At 37.9% G+C, this 24,129-nt stretch overlaps 1 protein-coding gene across 2 annotated transcripts; it reads right to left on the bottom strand.

Moving 5' to 3' along the window:
* Window positions 1–1,586: 1,586 nt before the first annotated feature.
* Window positions 1,587–24,079, bottom strand: LOC127835089 (sodium-dependent multivitamin transporter-like). Of its 2 annotated transcripts, none has more exons than XM_052361335.1 (15): window positions 21,563–24,079; window positions 20,418–20,949; window positions 16,815–16,880; window positions 15,678–15,729; window positions 15,206–15,273; window positions 11,161–11,315; window positions 10,330–10,470; window positions 9,616–9,742; window positions 9,094–9,182; window positions 8,567–8,694; window positions 7,842–7,999; window positions 5,576–5,778; window positions 4,948–5,045; window positions 3,986–4,086; window positions 1,587–2,789 (listed from the first exon to the last, which is right to left on the bottom strand). In XM_052361335.1, exons 2-15 carry the CDS (start codon window positions 20,757–20,759, stop codon window positions 2,640–2,642), a joined length of 1,878 nt encoding a protein of 625 aa, XP_052217295.1. In that variant the 5' UTR covers window positions 20,760–20,949; window positions 21,563–24,079; the 3' UTR covers window positions 1,587–2,639. The 2 variants fall into 2 exon arrangements, with proteins under 2 accessions (XP_052217295.1, XP_052217296.1); XM_052361336.1 differs by having other exon boundaries at window positions 21,559–24,079.
* Window positions 24,080–24,129: the final 50 nt, after the last annotated feature.

Below are 24,129 nucleotides of genomic sequence, written 5' to 3' on the forward strand. Positions count from 1 at the left end.
ACTCCATGGTCGGGCACTGCGAGTATGTGCTCCACTGTCAATCACTGCCAGTATGTTCTACACTGTCAGGCAATGCCAGTATGTTCTCCACTGTCGGGCACTGCCAGTTTGTTCTCCACTGTCAGGCACGGTCAGTATTTTCTTCAGTGTCAGGTATTGTCAGTATGGTATCCACTGTCAGACATTGCCAGTATGTACTCCACTGTCAGGCACTGCGAGTATGTTCTCCACTGTCAGGCACTGCCAGTATGTTCTCCACTGTCAGTCACTGCCATTATGTTGTACACTGTCAGGCAATGCCAGTTTGTTCCCCACTGTCAGTCACTGCCAGTATGTTCTCCACTCTCAGGCAATGCCAGTCTGCTGTTTTGCAACATGAGTTAGTTGTCTGGCAGTTTCAAGACAGTTTATGCGGGATTTAAATTACAGGTGTTTGCCATTCATAGCCATATGCCTCCCAAATAGACTCTGTGTACACATTTTGAGACGGAGAGCCAGTTGTCGTCTGGCACTGAAAGTCAGTTCTTGTAAAGAGTGCGCGATTTATATAAGCGTGAGAACAAATTTCACTAGTACAATTAATATCGTGAATTAGCTGTCGTCATTTTAATAATGTGTGATTTATTGACGATAGCATCAATACAGTATCGCTTCTTAATCAATATACAATGTATGTGCGTATGATGATTATATTCGTTGTTTAAATTCGTGTTTGTATTAATGTGGACATATCGTCGAAATTTGCTCTTTTACCCCCCGTTCTCACATAGCTGCGACTTTACGACGATCATCCCGATCAAGCCACGATATGAAAAAGGATCGATGCCGATCGGAGTCTAAATCGAGCAATTTGGAAAATTATGGACTTCATTTCGACCGTTCTACGATGCCCCTACGTCAAACGCTTATTGCGTTTACTGCCGCGACATTCAAGATCATACTACGACGCTACGCAGAGCTTTTACTGCGCTTTTACTACGATCATGAAGATCTCTCCACGTACGATGCTTCCGCGCTGCCTGTACGATTACGGCGCTTCTACTACGCTCTTTTTAGACTTTACACCGATTCTTGTTGGCCACGATCCCGCTACGCTTGTTTTACGCATGTTCAAAATAAGCGTGGCGAGAGCGTAGAGATCTCCGATCATGAAGACTCTACCGCGATCATACTACGCTTATGAAGACTCCACTACGTTTCTCCTGCGAGTTGTCACGATCGGCCACGTTTTCGGCCATTCTTTGATCGCAGTAGAAGCGGCGTCTATGTGTGAACGGGGAGTAAATTATTATATCGCAATAGCCTTTAATTTTTATTTGCTGATAATTTGACACGTATAGCGTGCTCTATTGAAAGCCATTTTGATAAACAAGCATATTTTTGACAGCACAATGCTTATTTCTGAGTCCATTCATTATGAGTGGTTTGTTAACTACGGACCCTGGGACTCGTTTTTTCATTCATATATCGGGTACCAGTATATCAATAAATGGCACATAACATGTTCACAACATATACTCGTAGTAATAAATAAATACGTGTCGGACGTATTGCAGTTTCTAAGGATGAAAAGAAAAGCCTTTTTATATATAATAACGATTTATTAAAAACAAGAAAGAGATACAAAAAAATAAAGAATATATACATCAATGTTACAATGTAGAAAAATAAAATCAATTTATTTGTATACGCAATGTCGGTTGCATTATCACAGATGTATATTATTGTACATTTTCCAGTCACACATTCCAAACATCATTCGTGACACGAAGTGATTTGTTTGCAAACAAAGAACAAAATTTCGTTCTTCAACTAACAAATAACGTACAGGTACCGATAGCTCAGATGGTGTGCGGAACGTCATTCCATGTAGCTCTCATCACTTTTGCAAACATAAAGTTACGTAAAAATCCATCCAGTGGTTATCGAAAACACGATTCACTTAGTTCTCTTATGTTACAAACTTTTAAAGGCCCAAAACTCACGGGTCCACAATTAAACAGACCATGATTTGGTGACGACATGTACGACATGTACAACTTGACTCGGTATTGCTCAATTCTTTGAAGTTTGAGAAAAAAACTGCACTAAGGTTACGAACACGCACACAATAAACATTTTTAACCAGGATAGACATTCATCCAGGCACTCATACTCCACAGTGATATTTCCAGCAAAATAAAAAGTTCTACATACACTAGATGGGGAGACATAAATGTTCCCTTATGCTAGGCAATTGATAAAATACGAGTGCATTTCTATATTACTAAAACCAATTAAATAAATTGAGTTAACCGTAATAGATTTGCTTTCACTTTTAACCTATTTATGCATAATGGACTCTCCCATCCTTCTAAATTAGATCAATTTATTTCCAAAATTAGGGATGTGTTTTATATTTATTTCTATTTTGTATATTTATAACAGAAATTCTTTTAAGCAAACAGCGCAGACTATGATGAGACGACGTCTCATTTGAGTGTACGCTGTTTGCCATGGCTTTTTTGTAGACGCTAGGCATACATGGGTTAATAAGATCATGAGAAATATTTGTTGAAATTGTTCGTCTGTATATATTGTTCAACAACATTTAAACATTGTTTAGTAAACTGACTCAGTCCAGATGCAACATTAGTTGATCACATTTTCGTATCGAAGGCGGGATTCAGATAATCGTGAAGGCTGTCGTCAACCACGTAGAAGTCGTGTTTACCGTTCTTTCGCAGTTTGTCATCCACCGTGTACAAGTCATGTTTACCGTTCTGGTGATCTGTTGGTTTGTAGTCCATCTGCAAGTTTAAAAAATGAATATTAACGCAACACTGATGGTTTAAACACAGATTACCAACTTCATGCATGAAACACAGATTACCAACTTCATGCACGAATTAGAGTTCTATACAGGAATGAAGAATACCCCCTCCCCATTGATGCATCATTCAATTGCAAGTTATATTTATGAAAAAGTTATACGTGGGCAAAAGGTTTGTAATGTTTAACGTAAAATATTAAACATACACATGCATTTTCATCTTCTTATAAAAAGAAAAGTGATTTCAAGTTTGAACGCTGCTCGATCGTTGGTAGGTGTGCGAATACTTCTCAGAAACTGATCTCACTGGCTTTCAAAGGACATAAAGCGGACGTGTTAACAGATTTTCGTATTTAATAAAAATATCATAAAATTAATAAATAACAGAACTTCAATATTTGGAATAGTTTTAAATTTTTGAAACAACGATAAAAACACTACAATTTAGAAAAAATGACCTGGAAATTGAACCCGTGACCTCTAAAAGCTGACCCACCGACACTACGAAACGAGGGCTTGAGGCTCGACATTGTAATCAAAAGTAAATGTCAGTAGTACAAGTTGTTTGCTGCTAAATTATTGATAAAAAGCGTTATAACAATTTATTATTTTGCGATTTCAAATGGTTTATATCGGTAAACCTATTTTTTAGCTCGATTGCATCGAAAGCCTCAAGCTTATTGAAACGCTCTCGAGTCCGTTTCCTGGACCTAGAACCAGTACTTGGTGTCTTTAGGGGAGACACGCTCAAGAACGCTCCTACGGTGGGGTTCGAACCCATGACTCCATGACTCCCGGTCGCTAGGCGGACACCATATTCATAACACCACGGCGACCTCCCATGGGTAATATAGGTTTCAAATGGTTAATATCGGTAAATGAAATTTGATGTTTAGAAACAGGAGTTGTGTTTTGATTTTGCTTGTTTGAATACAATGCATCGATTTATTTTAATACATTACCTTTTTTGGAAATTGGCATTTTGCCAAAGTGTGAAAAAGCCCCTTTAATATATTGCTCTTATATGAAATCGGACTTGACGTTTCTCTATAAGAAACTCGAACCCAAAATATAGAAAAAACTGTGGTGAGAATGCATTGGGTGCGGGCGTGCGTGCGTGCATGTGGGCTGGTAAATGAAGTTCCTTATTATAGGTAATAAGCAGTTCTTTACCTCAAGTTTGTCTTTTCCATAGTTGATGGTGCTCATGCCGACTATGGCGTGGTAAACTGGCGACAGAAGGCGGGCATCCACCGGCTTGTGCTTTGTGCCACCTTAAATACACAAATATGAGTCTCGCTATGATAAAACTGGACTTAATGCATGTAAGTCAAGTGTCATCACAGATTAGCCGGTGCAGTCCGCACAGGCTTATCAGGTACGACTCATTCCGCCTAAGCTAGATTATTGCTAAGAAGAGACTTTCGGTTAATATAAAATACCATAGAAGCAAAGAGGGTCGTCTCTGATTAGCGTGTGCGGACTTCATCCCACTTGTATTAAGCCCAATTTTTTCAGAACGAGGCTCATATAAACTCAAGCTGTGCGCACGCCGTCATTTCTTTCGTTCATTTATTGACATTCAAAATTATTTTATAACTTATTATGAATAGCACGCCGTAACAAAAACCTGTTTCTTTAATAACTGTGTGATCGCATTATGACCGTGTATACTCGAGATCGCATTATGACCGTGTATACTCAAGATTGCATAATGACCGTGTATACTCGAGATTGCATTATGGCCGTGTATACTCGAGGTCGCATTATGACCGTGTATACTCGAGATCGCATTATATCGTGTAAACTCGAGATCGCATTAGGACCGTGTATACTCGAGATCGCATTATGACCGTGTATACTCAAGATCGCATTATGACCGTGTATACTCGAGATCGCATTATGACCGTGTATACTCGAGATCGCATTATGACCGTGTATACTCGAGATCGCATTATGACCGTGTATACTCGAAATCGAATTATAACCGTGTATACTCGAGATCGCATTATGGCCGTGTATACTCGAGAATATGCATAGGCTGACACCATACACGTTTCAAACTGTGATGTCACGTTGATCATAAGCGTCTCAGAGTGGGGCATAAGACGCGTGTTACACGTTGACAGATGTACCTGTAAGCCAGCTGACCGGAAAAGCCACCAAGATGAAGACGATAACGGCGAAGGCGCTGTACCAGAGATAGGAGACGCTGTAGAACGTGTCCAGGCCGCTGTCAATAGACGTGGACGGGAATGTACAGGTTAAATAAAATAGGTAGATACTCGCAAGAAAAATGGAACTATTCATCTATTGTTTGCCATAAGTTGAACAAAGAATATATGAAAAAGGCTTATACTCCCTTTTGGTTTCCATTGGACGATACCGGTATGTAGATATTAAATGTATGTATTGCCTTATGTATTTAAGTTCGATGGGTTTATTATCGGCAGGAAATTTTTTATATGCATGGAGTAACAAAAAGTATATGACATAATTTATAAAATCAATTACATGTACTTATTTATAAAACAAAATAATTATATTAATAAATAATTTAAAGTCAGGTTTTAAAGTCCAACAAAACTTAATTTAAATAAAGCTGTGATAACGATATGAATCTGTCAAAATTTAGAAACACATCAAGTATTTCAAATTACACGTGTTATTTTTGTAACCTCTTGCATTTTGTTGAATAGTGTGTGTTGTAAATATCATAGTTATATGTAAAACAAAAACACATCATAGTTCTCAGTCACATACGACATTTCTTTCGGGGCGTCTGTCACGTTACTCATCACTGTCGACGTCATCACTGACGTCATCGTCGTCGTCGTCATGTTGTAGATGGTGGCGTTGTTGAAGCAGACGGGCGGCGGTGGACGGTTGTTGTTAGCCATGATGATGGCGCCGATGCTGATCCAACATGACATGATGGTGCTCACTATCAGCCCGGCCAGAGCTCCCTGGGGAGCAGATATAGTACGATGTTTCGAAGAAGCGAAATCACAATGATAGATCGCGTTATAAATTTCGCCATCTTCTAAGAAATTTTCGTCACCTCGCAGCGAAATCTCGCGTTCTAATCTCGTGATTATGCGTATTTAGATCGCGTTTTTCCGCTTGTAACAACGAGATATGTTTAGCATTTATTCGCCCTATTGGTGCAAAAAGGTAACATGTACCTTCTTATTTCAATGTCACATGGTACCTTTTTGCACCAAGGGGGCGAATTATATTCTATCATCATAATCATCGATTGTAGCACACACACAGTTAAAATAGGTGGTATGTGAATGATCATATTTAGAGTTAAAACGTTGTTACTTGATCAATGCAAAGCTGGAGATATTTCAGGTGGTGTCATAATCCAAAAGATATAAACCAGACAGTCAAAGGTAAACATTCAATCATAACTCTTCTTCAACAAAGAATAACGTACACAACTGTCAATCTTGTAAAAGGGACTTGTTTAAAGTTTTGCTAAACACTATTTTTCAAATAATGAAAATAAAAAACATGAATGTACAATTAATATTCAAATATGAGCTTTGTCTGACACAAAAAAGCAGCCCCATACCGAGTTAATGTTGTCGGAGTAAGTCATCATCGTTAAAGTTTCATGGACCTAACGTAGTGTATGACAGGATGCAGATTTAAGTTTTTAAATATTTCTTTTACCAAAGCGACCACAGTTTGGGTCTTGTGAAAAATGTGCATATGTTCAAAATGCCTCTATATCCCCTAACGAGTTTCATTAACCTAGCAAGTTTTTGAGATATCTCAGTATCAGATTTTAGTTCTCACTTACTTCTGTAACCATTGCGACCAAATGTTTTGATTAAAAAAATCTGCAATATATAACGTATCCGCATACTGAATTGCACCAACCCAGCTTAAGATTTTGTTGGATGTTCTGACGCACAGACGGACAGACAACAAAAAAGGATAAAGTGCATATTCCCCATATGGCCCTTGATCCACATACCGATTCAATCAAAATGACTTTTTGAGTTGTCGCAGGATACATAATTAGAGTTTACTTATTTCTGAAACCGTAGCGACCCAAAAGTTTTTCTGACAAAACTCGGAATGCATAACAGACACTGAAACCTCAACAACACGTCTTTTGACGCAGATAAATCCTCTATATTTCATACAGAGAACAAAAAGACATAAATCTGGTAAAACTTGTCGCCAAATGTCCATGCTGTACAATATTCTAGACATTAAGAAAGCTTAGCACCTCCCTTTCAGTAGGCTTTAACAACTAAAATAACATGCAAATTCCCCATTTGACTTCTATCGCCGTACCTAGTTTCATCAACCTAGCTTATGAGTAAGCGCATGATTCGAGACAAAACTAATATAACATGCGTATTCCCCATATGGCAACCTATCCACATTTCTCATTAACCGAGCTTACATATTTTTGTGTTATCGCAGGATCCAGTTTAACCCTTTGCATGCTGGGAAATTTGTCGTCTGCTAAAATGTCGTCTGCTGAATTTGTAAAATTAGCATTTTCCTAGAATTTTTTCAAAGAATACCATCAGAATAGCAAACAGTTTGGATCCTGATGAGACGCCACGTTCTGTGGCGTCTCATCTGGATCCAAACTGTTTGCAAAGGCCTTTAAAATTCGGTTCCAGCGCTTAAAGGGTTAAGTTTTCAATTATTGAATTATTGTTGTTACCAAATCATTTGTAACTATTTACCAAATTAACCACAATTGTCTGTCTGCCGAAAAACACACACTAAGTTTGCCCGACAAAAAAAAAGAGATAAAATTTTGCAGGATCTTTTTCAGACGAACACACGGACGGACCGGGGGAAAATCAATAGCTCCTTCTTGTTCCACTGGTAGGGGACTAAAAAGCTAAATAACATTTCTGGTTACGAATATTGTCAAACATCATTTAGCGATTCCTTTAAGAATGATCATCAACTAAAATATGCAAAATAATGTTTTAAAGGTATTTGGCTCCAATCCCGATTGACACGTCCCTGTAAGATACTAATTTCTTACCCATTCGTTGATGGATGGAGCAAACATGGCACACAGGAAGACGCCCAGTAGCGGCCCGCCGATCATGCCGTAGATGCTTAGCGCCACCTGCAGGATCAGGTCCCCAAAGAGGTCTGCCAGGAACGCGATCCCGATAGTAACCGCGCCGCATAACATCGCTGTAATAATTGTGAGTACTACTGGTAAATGCATAAGAGGTATAGGTTGTAGTGGTAGTTGTAGTTGTGGTGCTGGTTGGTGGTCGCGTTGACATTCGTGTTGCTGATAATGATGATGATGATGATTATTATTTGGATGCCTGATGATGATTTCTTAATGCAGTTGTTTGATGGTTATTCTGTTGCTGCTTATAAGGCGTTGATGATTATGTTGATGATAATAATGATGACGATGATTATGTTGTTGTTTTTTTGTTGTTGTTGTTGATGATGATGTTGTTGTTGCTTCTTCTTCTTCTTCTTCTTCTTCTTCTGATGATGATGATGATGATGATGATGATGATGATGATGATGATGATGATGATGATGATGATGATGATGATGACGATGATGATGATGATGATGAAGCTGATAATACTTCTGCTGCTGATGATGATGACGATAATAATGACGATGCTGATGATTATGTTATTGATGGAGATGAATATGATAACGATGATGACAATTGCTTTTATTATAATGATGGTACAAATGGTGATTACGATGACGAGTAGGATGACGTCATACCTATGACCTTAGACCAAATAGTGGCTTGCGGCTCCCCCATTATCTCCCCCTTTACCGCCATGTACGCGGGCTGCACGATGTCTGCCATGAACACTAGCGCTATGGCGTTGATACCCGAAGATATCGTGCTGAAATACAACAAACACGGCGTCTCTTGATCCTTATTAGTCTTTTTTGGTTTATGTTCTGAAGCCAAAAAGCTCTCTTTTCATTAAATATGTTTGATTAACACTTATACATAGAATCAAAGCAGGGTCATCATTTCAGCCTACACGGACTGCATATGTAACCACCGGTTACGTTAACTTATATCTAGTGCCGAAATAATCTAATACATTGTTATAAATCTCGAAATAAATATTAAATTAAAAAGTAACCAGTGATATTCCATGTAAAATGTGTGCTTCAATTTCTTTTGGATTAATAGCGAATGTAAATAAAGAAGCATGAGAGTGGTCGCAGACTTGGGCCCCATGTACATTTTAAAACAAGTTAAAGACGGCGATAAGTTTATTGAGAGGCCCTACCTCAGGGAGGCGCTGAAAATGCAGGCCAACAGGAGGCCCGGAAGTCCGTTGAAGTTGCCCAGAACGTCCATTACCAAATACGGGAACAGCTGTGAACAGAAGAAAAAAATATAAAAGATAAACGTTTCATAAACATTCGTTTTAACGGCTTTCTTGCGTTTGAATTACGTAACAAAATACTAATGTTTCACAAACACATTGTTCGTTTGCATAAAAATAACCTGTTCTTAATATTTTAGCAAAAGTAACATCTAGCACGAAAACAATACGAGTGGTTTAACAGGCTTACCGTTAATACTTTTCTTTCCCCTGTTAGAAATATTATCAATTGTATCACTCCATGTATTATTTCGTAAAATTAAGGCCAACATAGATTATCATATATTGATGCGCACATGCTGATACGACACTTAAGCTTTAAGTATACGTTGTTTTAAATTCTCCATTCAGATTCTTGTTTTAACTATATGGTTAAGAACACACATAAATCGTATTCCCCGCGAATAAGTGAACTATGCGCACCTGATCAGGATACTGTAGGGTGCAGTCCGAGATGGGGTCTACGCGGTATTTGGCGTTCAGAACGAGACCGCCGTACACGAAGAGTGACGTCACAACTACACCTGCCGGTAACTGCAGGTATAACGCACTGAAAAGAAGAGGTGTCAGTTGTTACACTTGTCGGTTCAAAATTTTGCCACTATACATTATACCATCGTCTGATGCTAAATATCCATCAACATTTATTTCAATTAAAACGCATAACCTATTTTAGTGAAAGTATGATAATTATTCTGGGATTCAAAAAGCGTTCGTCAAAATAAACTTTCATAAACGTTAAAACATCATTCTAAAGTCGAAATCCGCGTTCAGGTAAATCGTGTATTCCACTTTATTTTACTAGTGTTAAAACTACCTGATCGCATGTTCGGGCTTTTAAAGAAGTTAGTGTAAGCGTTTTTTTCATGCATATGTATATACGTTCTAAACTACAAAAATCGTGGGGTTGACATATTTTCTTATATATGTTTGAACGTTTTTAAACGTAAACAAAAAATCCATTTTTTGTCATGTTTGCCCATCGATGTGCTTTAAAAGTTGTAATACTTATATGGAAGACAAAGGAATTTCGCTACGGACCGAACACATTTAACAGGGCTTGTATGCCCTTATTAATTTCCCATGCCAAATATGGCTTTCAAATGACAATTTTTCAGTAAAAGATCGGATTCTTACATTTGCGCCTTTCTGACGGTTGGCATTGCCAAATATCGCTGAATCATTGCCTGATTCCCGGCATACACGGTGAGGGTATTGATTCCGGCACCAACAATCAGGGTCCAGAACGTGTGCCGCGCAGTAATTGATGTGTCGAAACTGGCATACAGTGATACATTATTATGCGATATTTTAATTGAAGTGGTCATATAAATTCAATAGGCTGCCATATTATTTTGCTTATTGTAACCATGTTTATGAAATGAAGTCTATCATACGTGTATTTGTATGAATACAAAAACAAAGATGGACAGCTGGAATCATGTTAACGTCATGACGTTTAATTAGTGACGTAATTTAACCCATTTATGCCTAGCGTCTAGAAAAAAGGCCTTGGCAAACAGCGTAGACCCAGATGAGACGCCGAAAGTTGCATGATGCGGCGTCTCATCAGGGTCTATGCTGTTTGCTTAAAGGAAATTCTGTAAAAAAAACACTAAATATATTGAAATAACTAAACTAGACATCCCTAATTTTGGAAATAAATTGATCCAATTTAGAAGGATGGGACAGTCCACAAGGCATAAATGGGTTAACGTTTTAAACTCATCGTTCGCAATCCGTTTCCTTTACCATATGAAATCATGAACACAAAAGTGAAATGCACATTTTATTTTACTTATACGGATCTTTATCTTGCTGTTAAGGTTAAAGTAACTGTACTTATTCGGACTGTATGTCAGCAATTGAAGTGATTGACGGAAACAAATCTATATTCAAACACAATATATATACATTAGGGCAATAGATATATAAATGACAGTAAGCATTGTCGGAGTGATAACTTACTTGCCGAGCGAAAGTTTTCCGTCCTCTTTAGCTAAGTCCCAAATGGCGCCGAAGCCTCCCACCTCGTCTGAGCCCTGCCAGAGCACGGCGATGAAGCCCACCATGATCACCACCATCTGGAACGTGTCTGTCCACAGCACTGCCTTCAGACCGCCCTGTTGTTCGCGGTAAATTATGAAAAGTCAAAGCGATGATAGCATAGAAAAACTATTTACGAATAATCAACTAAATAACATTGGTTGTTCCGTGCAAAGGCTTACGGTTGTGACCAGTATCTCGAAGGAGTGCGTCTATAGCACTGCCTTCAGTTCCCAATGTTATTTTGGGAAATGTGAAAACTCAAAACGCTGACAGCATACAAGACGATTTGAGTTAAAATCGAATATATGACAATATGTTCACTAGAACGACAGTGAAATGATCCAGTTTGATTTCACTAGACAAAGAGTGACATGATTTATAATGATTTAATAAGATGCACCGTAAAATGCCGTATCAACCGATTAAAATCGCCAAACCTTATACCATCATGACTATGTTAGTCAACAATGCAGCCTTCTGGCGCGAAAAAAATACAAATCAAAACGCTGATAGCGTAAAAGAAGGAAATCTACAAAAAGTAGTTCAAGTTACTTCTTTAGACCGTTAGGTGATATTTGAGGCGATGGCCATTTTAGAGCCAGCAGGACAATAATCAGAATTTGATGCATTTTTGTGACAAAATCATTTGTTTAAACGTCAAAAAGAACGAAAAGAAGGGAAAATGTGTTTATGCACAACATTTTAGCCTTCAGTAATGAGAGCTTTAACGCGCAATGTTAATATACCGAAGGATTGCATATCCTTCTGAGATGTACTGTAATACTTAATTTTTCAAAACGATTGTATGGCTATGTATGCATTTTTTTCCTATTCATTTAAAGTGATGCGAGTAGACATTGCAAACGAATCTGGCGCTGATTGGTGTTGTGACTCACGTTGGCGGTGTAGACGGTATTGTGACTTCCAATGGCGGTGTAGAAGGTATTGTGACTTACGATGGTGGCATAGAAAGTATTGTGACTTACGATTGCGGTGTAGAAAGTATTGCGACTTACAATGTCCGTGTAGACAGTATTTTGACTTACAATGGCGGTGTAGATAGTATTGTGACTTACGATGGCGGTGGAGAAGGTATTGTGACTTAAGATAGCGGTGTAGAAGGTATTGTGACTTACGATGGCGGTGTAGAAGGTATTGTGACTTACGATAGCGGTGTAGATGGTATTGTGACTAACGATGGAGGTGTGGAAGGTATTGTAACTTACGCTGGCGATGAAGAAAGTAATGTGACTTTCGATGGCGGTGTAGAAGGTATAATGACTTCGGATGACAGTGTAAAAGGTATGGTGACTTACGATGTTGGTCACAAAGGTAGTGTGATTTACGATAGCAGTGTAGAAGGTATTGTAACACACGATAGCGGTGTAGAAGGTATTGTGACTAACGATGGCGGTGTAGAAGGTATTGTGACTAACGATGGAGATGTAGAAGGCATTGTGACTTTCGATGGCGATGAAGAAAGTAATGTGACTTTCGATGGCGCTGTAGAAGGTTTAATGACTTCGGATGGTAGTGTAGAAAATATTTTGACTTACGATAGGTATTGTGGTTTACGATAGCAGTGTAGAAGGTATTGTGACTTACGATAGCGGTGTAGAAGGTATTGTGACTTACCATGGCGCTGTAGAATGTATTGTGACTTATGATAGCGGTGTAGAGGGTATTGTAACTTACTATAGCGGTGTAGAAGGTATTGTGACTAACGATGGAGGCGTAGAAGGTATTGTGACTTAAGATGGCGGTGTAGAAGGTATTGTAACTTACGATGGCGGTGTAGAAAGTATTGTGACTTACGATGGCGGCGTAGAAGGTATTGTGACTAACGATGGCGGTGTAGAAGGTATTGTGACCTACGATGGCGGTGTAGAAGGTATTGTGACTTACGATTGCGGTGTAGAAAGAAGGTATTGTGACTTACGATAGCGGTGCAGAAGATATTGTGACTTACGATGGAGGTGTAGAAGGTATTGAGACTGACGATGAAGTTGTAGAAGGTATTGTGACTTACGATGGCGGTGTAGAAGGTATTGTGACTTACGATGGTGGTTAAGAAGTTATTGTGACTTGAGATGGCGGTGTAGAAGGTATTGGGACTTACGATGGAGGTGAAGAAGATATTGTGACTGACGATGGAGGTGTAGAAGGTATTACGACTTACGATGGCGGTGTAGAAGGTATTGTGTCTTACAATGGCGGTGTAAAAGTTATTGTGACTTATGAGGCGGTGTAGGAGGTATTGTAACTTACGATAGCGGTGTAGAAGGTATTGTGAATTACGATGGCGGTGTAGAAGTTATTGTAACTTACGATAGCGGTGTAGAAGGTATTGTGGCTTACGATGGCGATGTAGAAGATATTGTAACTTACGATAGCGATGTAGAAGGTATTGTGACTTACGATGGCGGTATAGAAGGTATTGTAACTTACGATAGCGGTGTTGACGGTATTGTGACTTACGATGGCGGTGTAGGAGATATTGTAACTAACGATAGCGGTGTAGAAGGTATTGTGACTTACGATGTCGGTGTAGAAGTTATTGTAACTTACGATAGCGGTGTAGAAGGTATTGTGGCTTACGATGGCGATGTAGAAGGTATTGTAACTTACGATAGCGATGTAGAAGGTATTGTGACTTACGATGGCGGTGTAGAAGGTATTGTAACTTACGATAGCGGTGTAGAAGGTATTGTGACTTACGCTGGCGGTGTAAGAGGTATTCTGACTTTCGATGGCGATGACGAAGGTATTGCGACTTACGATGGCGTTGTAGAAGGTATTGTGACTTACGATATAGGTGTAGAAGGTATTGTGATTTACGATGGAGGTGTAGAAGGTATGTGGCTTATGATGGCGGACTTACGATGCCGGTGTAGAAGGTATTGGGACTTACGATGGAGGTGTAGAAGATATGGTGACTGACGATGGAGGTGTAGAAGGTATTTTGACTTACAATGGCGGTGTAGAAGGTATTGTGTCTTACGATGACGGTGTAGAAGGTATTGTGCTTTATGATAGCGGTAAAGAAGGTATTGTGACTTACGATAGCGTGTAGAAGTTATTGTGACTTACGATGGCGGTGTAGGAGGCATTGTAACTTACGATAGCGGTGTAGACGGTATTGTGACTTACGATGTCGGTGTAGAAAGAAGGTATTGCGACTTACGATAGCGGTGCAGAAGATATTGTGACTTACGATGGAAGTGTAGAAGGTATTGTGCCTTACGATGGCGGTGTAGAAGGTATTGTGACTTACGATGGTGGTATAGAAGGTATTGTGACTTGCGATGGCGGTGTAGAAGGTATTGGGACTTACGATAGAGGTGTAAAAGATATTTTGACTGACGATAGCGGTGTAGAAGGTATTGTGACTTACGATGTCGGTGTAGAAGTTATTGTAACTTACGATAGCGGTGTAGAAGGTATTGTGGCTTACGATGGCGATGAAGAAGGTATTGTAACTTACGATAGCGATGTAGAAGGTATTGTGACTTACGATGGCGGTGTGGAAGGTATTGAAACTTACGATAGCGGTGTAGAAGGTATTGTGACTTACGATGGCGGTGTAAGAGGTATTGTAACTTACGATAGCGGTGTAGAAGGTATTGTGACTTACGATGTCGGTGTAGAAGTAATTGTAACTTACGATAGCGGTGTAGAAGGTATTGTGGCTTACGATGGCGATGTAGAAGGTATTGTAACTTACGATAGCGATGTAGAAGGTATTGTGACTTACGATGGCGGTGAAAGAGGTATTGTGACTTACGATGGCGATGAAGAAGGTATTGTGACTTACGATGTCGTAGAAGAAGGTATTGTGATTTACGATGGAGCTGTAGAAGGTATTGTGACTTACGATGGCGGTGTAGAAGGTATTGTGACTTACGATGGCGGTGAAGAAGGTATTGTGACTTACAATAGAGGTTTAGAAGGTATTGTGACTTACGATAGCGGTGTAGAATGTACAGATTACTCCGATCACCAGGATAGACACCAGCATGCTCACATTCATGGCTGAAAAAACATGGGAAAAAGAAGTACATCATAATCACAGAAGTAGATGTGATGTCATTGCTTTGATTTCATTTAAGGTCGTTAAATATACACTTCTCGAAATGAAAAAGGACGTGTGAGCGACTGCCGTAAATCTCTTGATAGTATGCATGTAAATATTGACATCTAAAAACGATTTTTGTATATGTATTCTAACAAATGAATATGTCACTATATCGCTGCGCTTGGATATCAACGAAAGGACTTAAAATCATGTGAAATTTGTCGTAGACTATTATATCTTAATAGAAGAGATCACTTATTTTGGAACATCGTTGAGCCTTAAAGGAGTAAAACATTTGCTTTTTAAAACTTCAAAAAAGGAAACCAGTGGTCTGTGTAAATGAACACACATGCCATTTTACCTTGATTAAGAGCAATCGCCGGCGCGAAGAGACCCAAGGCCATACTGAGAATCTGCGAAAAGTCACAATGGCACATAACGTAAAGTCAAAGGTACATAATACATACAACCATACACAAAGTCATAAGTACAGTTTGGTGCAGATTACATACCATTTTATTATTATACACAATGCAGTATACGTACAATTATAAACAAAGTCATACATAAAGTTATACATACAGAAAAATGTATCAAGGGACAATTCATATAAAAAATATCCGAAATTCGTATGTTTATACAATTTGATTCCTGGAATATGCAACTTCCTGTATTGTTATACCTGTACATTCAGATGGATTATATATGAATAAAATTTGCGGGTTCTTATTTATTTCCTTTCTCAGCACTTTATTATATCTTTATGTAATGGTGGAAAGCGCTGATCCTTCCAATAAAATGGTCTCGCAAGTTTAATCCCATAAGCATACGGTGTTTGACATGATGGAGATATAAAATACATACCGGTAGCCTTGTTTAAACACAAGTGATTATTTGAACATGTTTGAAGCATAATAGTAAACAATAAATGGTACTATGGCATTCACGCGTGCGCTTGAAGATCTTTATAAAGATAAAACCAAAAAGCCCAATTATTTTAGAATCCCAAACTCCGAATTTAAAAATAATTTCTTAACCATGCAGGTAGAAGTTTCTAACGGGTGTAAAGGATAAAAAGGTTCTCATCTAAATTGCACGACTTTTTGAACAAGTCATATTAAAACCGAAATAATGTTTAATTGTTGATAATCTCGTTAGTTATCGGTCATTTGGCAACTCTTTGACGTTCTGATTCGTTCTCGAGGATTTATCCGTAATGATTCAAAGGTGTTGTCTATAGACCGCTAAACGAAGATATATTTCGTCATATATATAGGCCTAGATGTGTGAAAAAGACACTTTCCGCTTTTTATTGTATTTTTCGTTTAAAGAAAGTCTCTTCTAAGCAAACATCCAGTTTAGGCGAACAGTGTGGTCCCTTATTAGCCTGTGCGGACTGCACATGCTAATCTGGGACGACACTTTACGCACATGCTTTAAACATCTTTTTACAGACCACGGCTCATATATTTTATCTTACTATGCATTTCTTACGTACCATTTGGATCTGGAAAGAGATACAGCCGAGGATACGCATGAGCGTGTTGAAGCGCATCTCGAGGTACTGAAAACAGAAGATAAAAACGTCATGCCTTACGCGTATGTTCCATAAATGGTGTTTCCTAACATATATTCCAGACACATGTGACGAGCAGGAGCGCATGTATCACGTGACAAGTAAAACTAATGCGATACCCATAGGACCGCCTGCACATGTTTGGCCCAGAAGTACAATTGTGATTGTGAATGCGTTTTGATTCCCTTTTATTATTGTTTAATTTGAGTTGCAATTCTATGATCTTAAATTTTATTTACACTTAAATGCATCATGAGTCTTGCTAGACTAAGTGTGAGGTTGAGCGCCTAGAACCGGTTTAAACCCTCAATGCTTTGTATTAACTGTTCCAAGGCGGTGACCCCAGCTTTATTCTACGATGATTGTATATGTTGTTTCGTATTGTGCTGTTTCGTACTGTTTTGGCAATTGGTCACTTGCCTTAAATAAAATACCACGAAATTATGTATAATACGACTGCAATACTGTTGCAGCAGGTGGAGTTTCACTTCTTTATACTTTATCATGAATATCGAAGACATTTTCGAGCATACTTTCGATCATACTCTTCGCATATTAAATGTCTGTCCAGCTAGCGGATTGGTTGGTGTACGCGCTCCTCACTAAGGCAATAACATATTTTATTGTCGTTTGAAGATGTTAGCAGTGATGTAAAAATGATCTTAGTTTTCAGCTGTGAACGGTATTTTTGGCCAAAAAATAGGCACTTCGCATGACACGTGTTTGTATCAAGCGAACAATTGAACAACGGGTTATTAAATTGTGCAGTTGTATAAGAATTAGCAGAGAATTTATTGAAACAGAAAGAAATGTATTTAGAAATGGGTGTCATTAAGGGACTAAAGATTACCCCGACATTGTCATTAACGCATCGCACGAAATACTGAATTCACGGGCTAAGTAGTCAAAATGAGCTCTAAATTCATGCAATAAGAATTTCCAAAAACGTTGTGTACGTTCAAACCTAATATTTTTTTTACAAATTATTGATTGTTGTGTACACCGATTTTATTTTATGTATCACACGGTTTTGTTGTTTAAACAAATTTATGTGTTGATAAGTGTATTTTACCCGCCTTGTTCTGAGTGCAAGGGTAAATGTTTTTGACTTAAATTGTGTTTAACATATTTTGTAAACTGTCTTTAACATTACGGTATATAAATTATTAACTATATCAAATAATATATGAGCCGTGCTCTGTGAAAAAGGGGTTTAATGCATGTGCGTAAAGTGTCATCCCAGATTAGCCCGTGCAGTCCGCACAGGCTAATCAGGGACGACACTTTCCGCATTTATAAAATTTTCTGTTAAAAGAAAGTCTCTTCTTAGCAAAAAGCCAGCTTAGGCGGAAAGTGTCGTCCCTGATTAGCGTCAGGCTAATCTGGGACGACTCTTTAAGTACATGCATTAAACCCCCTTTTCATATAGCACGGCACATGAACATTTAGTCTTATACAAATTGCAAGAGTCTGGACGAACTGTTGTTCGTCAAAAGTGAAATTTGTTAGGTAAGTTATGGTCATTGATACGTATTATTCAAGATATGGTGACGTAAACATGTATTAACGCTTAATTGACCGTTGTACTAAAAACTGGCAAAGTAACAAAAACTTTTCGCCCCGCCTTTTTTAACTGTTCTCTAAAGCTTAGGTAAACACTTGTTTAATCGCCCCTCTTGGCAATGATTAAATAACGCATCACCAGGCTTAAACCAAAAACATAACCTCCATCTTACATGTCAAATAAAAAGGCCATCAAGTTCGTCCAGTTCTAGTATAATTTATGATGGTCTACAGCCAATAAAATATATATCTCTGATTATTTATGACACGAAGATATACTTAAGGACGTTATAATTTACTGAACCATTTTTTATGTCTTAAAGTGTAGACATGCCATTATTTGGAACGTTGCCGTAAATAGGTATTGCAAAGCATCATTGTTTTTGCACCATTAATGCAATCTCATTCGTCAATATTTACAAAGGGAATAAAATATTACATTTTCAAATCATTCGAATTTCAAGATAAGACTTAGCCATTTGATTGTGGGGCACAACAGGCGCTGATTGCCAATATTAATTAAGAGAGTGTGAGCACTTGAATAGCACTTAACCTCATTATTAATGGTATTATCAATAATTGTATCATTACTAAATAATACAAGTTGCTTGAGCACGTTCGGACAGGTGCAAAATGATTTGAGTATTTAAATTTAAACCTTGGGACCAACACGAACGAGGTCACTCTTTGAGTGTCAATATTTACTGCTACATAATTTACAATAACTGGGAACAGATCTAGTCAATTAGATTTACAGATCTATGCCGCGTTTACTTATGTCACGGAATGAGTTGGTACACCCACAGGCATATATGTACTAAAATAAATCTTCTTAATATACAGCTATCTCTCTATAAACTCTCCTGACTTGGTGACATGACACACAACGGCAAGTCTTATACGCATGTTAAACGAAAAAGAATATGGGCCTTGAAAGGGAGTTCAATGCATATGCGTAAAGTGTCGTCACAGCCTGCGCAGTCCGCACAGGCTAATCAGGGACGACACTTTCCGCATGTATAGTATTTTTCGTTTAGAGTAATTCTTTATAACGCAAAATTTTAGTTTAGGCGGATTGTAGAACTGACGACGTAATTTCAAAGGGCATCGTGCAATATTATTATAGTCTTTCTACAACTAGACAATATAAGTTTTAAGGGGTAACAAAGGATCTCTAGAAATGACGACATTATTTCAAATGGATACGTTATTAACTGTTCACAGGCTGTTTAGAATTCACTTCGTTCGTTCAAAGGCTTTCATTTATTATACAGCTGGTTTCTATAAAAAAAGAACGTATGTTTAACCCATTTATGGCTTGTTAACTCTTCCATCCTTCTAAATTGAATCAATTTATTGGATCAATTTATTTCCAAAATAAGGGACGCCTAGTTTACATGTATTTATTTCTATATTTATCATGTTTCTTACAGAAATTCCTTTAAGCAAACAGGGCAGACCCAGATGAGACGCCACATCATGCAGTGTCTCATCTGGGTCTACGCTGTTTGCAAAGGCCTTTTTTCTAGACGCTGGACATAAATGGGTTAAAGAGCTTTTGAAGTGTATTATGGCTTTATAGAAACTTACGACATCATTTTTTAAGTGACAAATGCACTGTAAATATGCTTTCTGGACGTATTGAAATCCGTAAAGAGATGCATTGATTATAAAGAGGCTTTGCAGAACTGGTGATATCGTTGTCAAGGGTTGCATTCATTGTATAAAAGTTTTCTATGACGTATCGACGCCACTTGTAATGGGGATACACTTATGGCATGGATATTTTGTTCAACCGACGACGCCAGTTAAAAGGGGGGTATATTAATTTTTCCGAAGCTTAGTTTATTGTTGCCATTCTGTATCAATGCATTATAATAACAAAATAAGAAAGCTTTCGGTTTGTTATTAAGAAACCCTTTTTGTTACAAATAAAAAGGTCAGTGATACATATACACTTACCTCGTACGCACTCGTGATGCCCAGATTGTGGAACACCGGGAGGAACGCGTGCGCAGCCACTGGGTATACGAGAACGTTGGAAAACAGGATAAGCCAATAGATGGCGCCGTTGTAGTAGACTTCCGCCGGAACTCCGAGAACCATCACCGCGGACAGCAGCGTCGCCATGAGCGATAGGGAGACTGGAAGTATGCCCATCTTTCGCCCACCGAGAAGGAAGTCGTCTGCATTCTGGTTCTTCCGGTCTTTCCACGCGAACCAAATGCCGATGGCGGTGGAAATGACGAGAACGAGGACAAAGATGACGTAGTCTGCCCAATGAAAGCCTGTTGTAACAGTCATGGCTGGGTATCGTGAAAATGTTTAATATAATTCAAGATGACGCCGACGACGAATTTTAACGTTTGTAAAAAGGAAAATGAGAATAAATTCCACGACGATGACGACGACGAGATTGCTAAATTGGCGTCCTGATCACCAAACAGATTCTGTTGTGTTCACTTGTCCTTCTGACGATGATTTGATATTGCTCCTGAGTAAAGAAATTGTTTCATTTTTTAAAACATACGCAAGTAGAAACATACGCATGTAACATTAAAAAACAAACAAATGCGAGTTGTTGTTTCTTTCCCAAATCTGTTTAAGTGCATTTAATTATTATTTGTGCCATTTCAGTTTTTAGTATAATTTGTTCTTTTTAATCAATTATTTTTGTATATATTTTCGTGATTTTTACCAGAAGTATTCCTTAAAATGTGTTATTACATTCATGTTCGTGTCTCTAAAATGACAGCGATGTAACCATTTAGTACAGATCTATATAACATAAAATCGCAATAAAATGTAATTCTTCCAATTGGAAATGCTGAAGGACCTTTAAGCTCTGTTTACAAAGGGTCGTTATTTACAAATGAGTGATTATACATATACAAATAGTTAGATAATGCTACAACTATTAACAAAACAAACAGATAAACAAATTTTAATACATTATATATGCGACATAAAATATCTAAATAAGCACACAAATACACACACAACAATATATAAATACATAAATAAATAAATGTGCCAATCAGTTCAACGTACATAAAACATTTTAGCACATTTTCTGTTTTTGATTAAAATGAGTTAAACTTACTAACATTGGCATGTACCGCGTCCGATCGTGCGACTGTGCGCTGCAGTCGAGTCTCACTAAGCTCTCGTCTTGTACGCGATGCGATTTCTTCAAATACTTGACTTTGCCGCTGATTTATTACGGTTCTTAACTGTATTTTTATTCCTGGCATTTATACATAATAAACGTGCTGTTAAAATGCGGTAAAAATTTAAGTTTAAACAAACCAGTTACAAGATTAACCGAGGTACGCATTTTTGTTTGCATATACCCATTCTCCTGATTAAAATGTTCATGCTAAATAGGATTTCGCAATTAGCTTTATGCAAATTTACCTATCGTACCAGTCAAACATGAACGGTGCATGGTCGTACGGAAGTATAATTATTTTTATAGTAGTAGGAGTAGAAGTTGTAGTAGTTAGTGGAAGTTGTAGTAGTAGTAGTAATAGTAGTGGTAGTAGTATTGGTAGTGGTAGTAGTAGTAGTAGTAGTAGTAGTAGTAGTAGTAGCAGCTTCGGCTCCTGACGTCTGTTGTAGGCGTGATGAAAACGAACGTAATCTCGAGTGGCCACTTACGGGCAATCACTGAGACTGGTGGATAATTTAGTACGCGTTCAAGAATACTTAGAGAATCGATTTTAAGTATTATAACATGTTTATTTTCGCAGTTTTTCATAGTAAGAGTAAATAAACAATGTCCAGCTTACCAAAAGTAACACCGCTAGTAAAGTCACACATATCCTTTCTAAACCCCTTTAAGTGAATATCGAAACAATGGTTGTGCGTGCGCATCGAATAAATGTAGTAGCATCGAGAACATATTTATTTGCTTGAAAAAGTCTTAGCGTGGACTTAATATCGTTGACTGATAGAAAAGAACTGCATGTGCTAATATAAGCTTTAATATGCTTTTTATGAATCCATAAATTGCTTTCTTAGAAGAAGAGAAAATATAATGCAATACCAAAGCGACACTTTTCCATTTCAACAGGAAATATTATTTGTGAAACATGTAGATTTATATGGTTAACAATTCCACATTTTTGAAATTTCTAAATAAAAAACATAAGTAAGTAGGCGGAATTTTGTAGTGTCCAATGTTGTTCGCTGGGATTCGAACGCACGGCAAGAGCGAATGATTCAGAATGTAAATGCCTTCTATGGCAAGCGGTTCGACGCTTAATCCCAAGAAACTAGGTTTTTACTGAGAAACTAGGTTCTCGCTTGAAGATTGCACATGACTTCCAGAACCCAAGTTGATATTCGATATCATAGGTTTTAACAAGAACCCAAGTTACCATAAAATGTGCATCAAACGATGATAGCCTATGTTCTTATTTGAAAACAAAGGTATCGACAGACGTTAAATAATCTGTGAAAACCATACTTCTTATGACGAGAACTTAAGTTATCGTCTTTGATTCTATATCCGTGGTTTTTATTAAGGAACCGTAGTTCTCATGAGAACCTAGGTTCCCAGAATTACGCGTCGTAACAAGATTTCATTTGATATCATAATTTGTGGTAAGAACCTAGGTTCTCAGAATGGGAACCTACGTTTTCAGTAAAAACATATTTTCTTGGGATGAACCGATTGCCACACTAAATATTCATTCAGAAACCTGTGATCTCATTTGAAAACCTCAGTTAACCCATGTTCTCGGCCAGACGACGCACATAGACACATAGAACTTAGGTTCTCATGAGAACCTAAGCTATCATTTCAGAACCCCGGTTTTCAGTCAGACATTTAACGAATATTTATAAAAACACACATTTTCATGAAAACCTTAAGTTATCAGATAATAAAGCCAAAACTATTTACGAGAACCAATTTTCTCGTTCGATATCCAAGGTTTTCACAAGAACCTAGGTTCTCGGCAGCTTTTTGCGTCGTTCTCTCGGATATCCTTAGTTTTCATGAGAACACAATATTTTATTTGGGATTATAATTTCTGTTAAGAACCTAGGTTCTCAAAATGAGAACCTAGTTTATCAGTTAAAACCTAGTTTCTTGGGATTATGCGTCGAACCGCTTGCCATAGCCTTCCGTATCTTCCCTTTTACATGTATTTAGTAAAAGGAGTATTTACTTTGAAAACTAAACCATGTTGGATGATGAATTTACAGCCTCGCATTATAGCAGACCACTTGATCACTTCAGGTTGTTTGTACACATCTCGAGTAATGCGTACATTGTTTACCTCTTATAAATAAACGAGTCATCCAAATTTATGTCAACAATATATGAACCTCGTTTGGATTCCAATACGCACCGTCAGTTTGAATTAAAACGATCCGACGTGTACAATACCGGTATTGCGCTGCGGAATGACATCTTAGCGAGACCGTGCATTGATAATCAAAACGCCTTTTGTAATAAATAAAAAAAACTATCGAATGCATTTTATTCAGACAAGTAATATAACAACTCTGACTGAAGAATTATTAAAATAGCGAGTCGTTTCCTAAAAAATATCAATCGAAATCTGATAAAAACAGCAATAAAGGGTTCACTTTTCATCGAGAAAAGGAAATATGTGTATACTTATATATATATATATAAATATATATAGCTATTAAAATTCGC

The sequence above is a fragment of the Dreissena polymorpha genome, chromosome 6, assembly GCF_020536995.1.
Source record: "Dreissena polymorpha isolate Duluth1 chromosome 6, UMN_Dpol_1.0, whole genome shotgun sequence".
In the NCBI taxonomy this organism is placed as follows: Eukaryota; Metazoa; Mollusca; class Bivalvia; order Myida; family Dreissenidae; genus Dreissena; species Dreissena polymorpha.

Bases quoted from the DNA above. Each gene is read 5' to 3' on its own strand.
- LOC127835089 (XM_052361335.1), bottom strand. From the start codon at position 20,759: ATGACTGTTACAACAGGCTTTCATTGGGCAGACTACGTCATCTTTGTC. The intron at 16,881-20,417 runs GTAAGTGTATAT...TTCTGTTTTCAG, and splicing joins GCATCACGAGTGCGTACGAG to TACCTCGAGATGCGCTTCAA. The intron at 9,743-10,329 runs GTAAGAATCCGA...TCTTCTTTTCAG, and splicing joins ACCGTCAGAAAGGCGCAAAT to TGCGTTATACCTGCAGTTAC.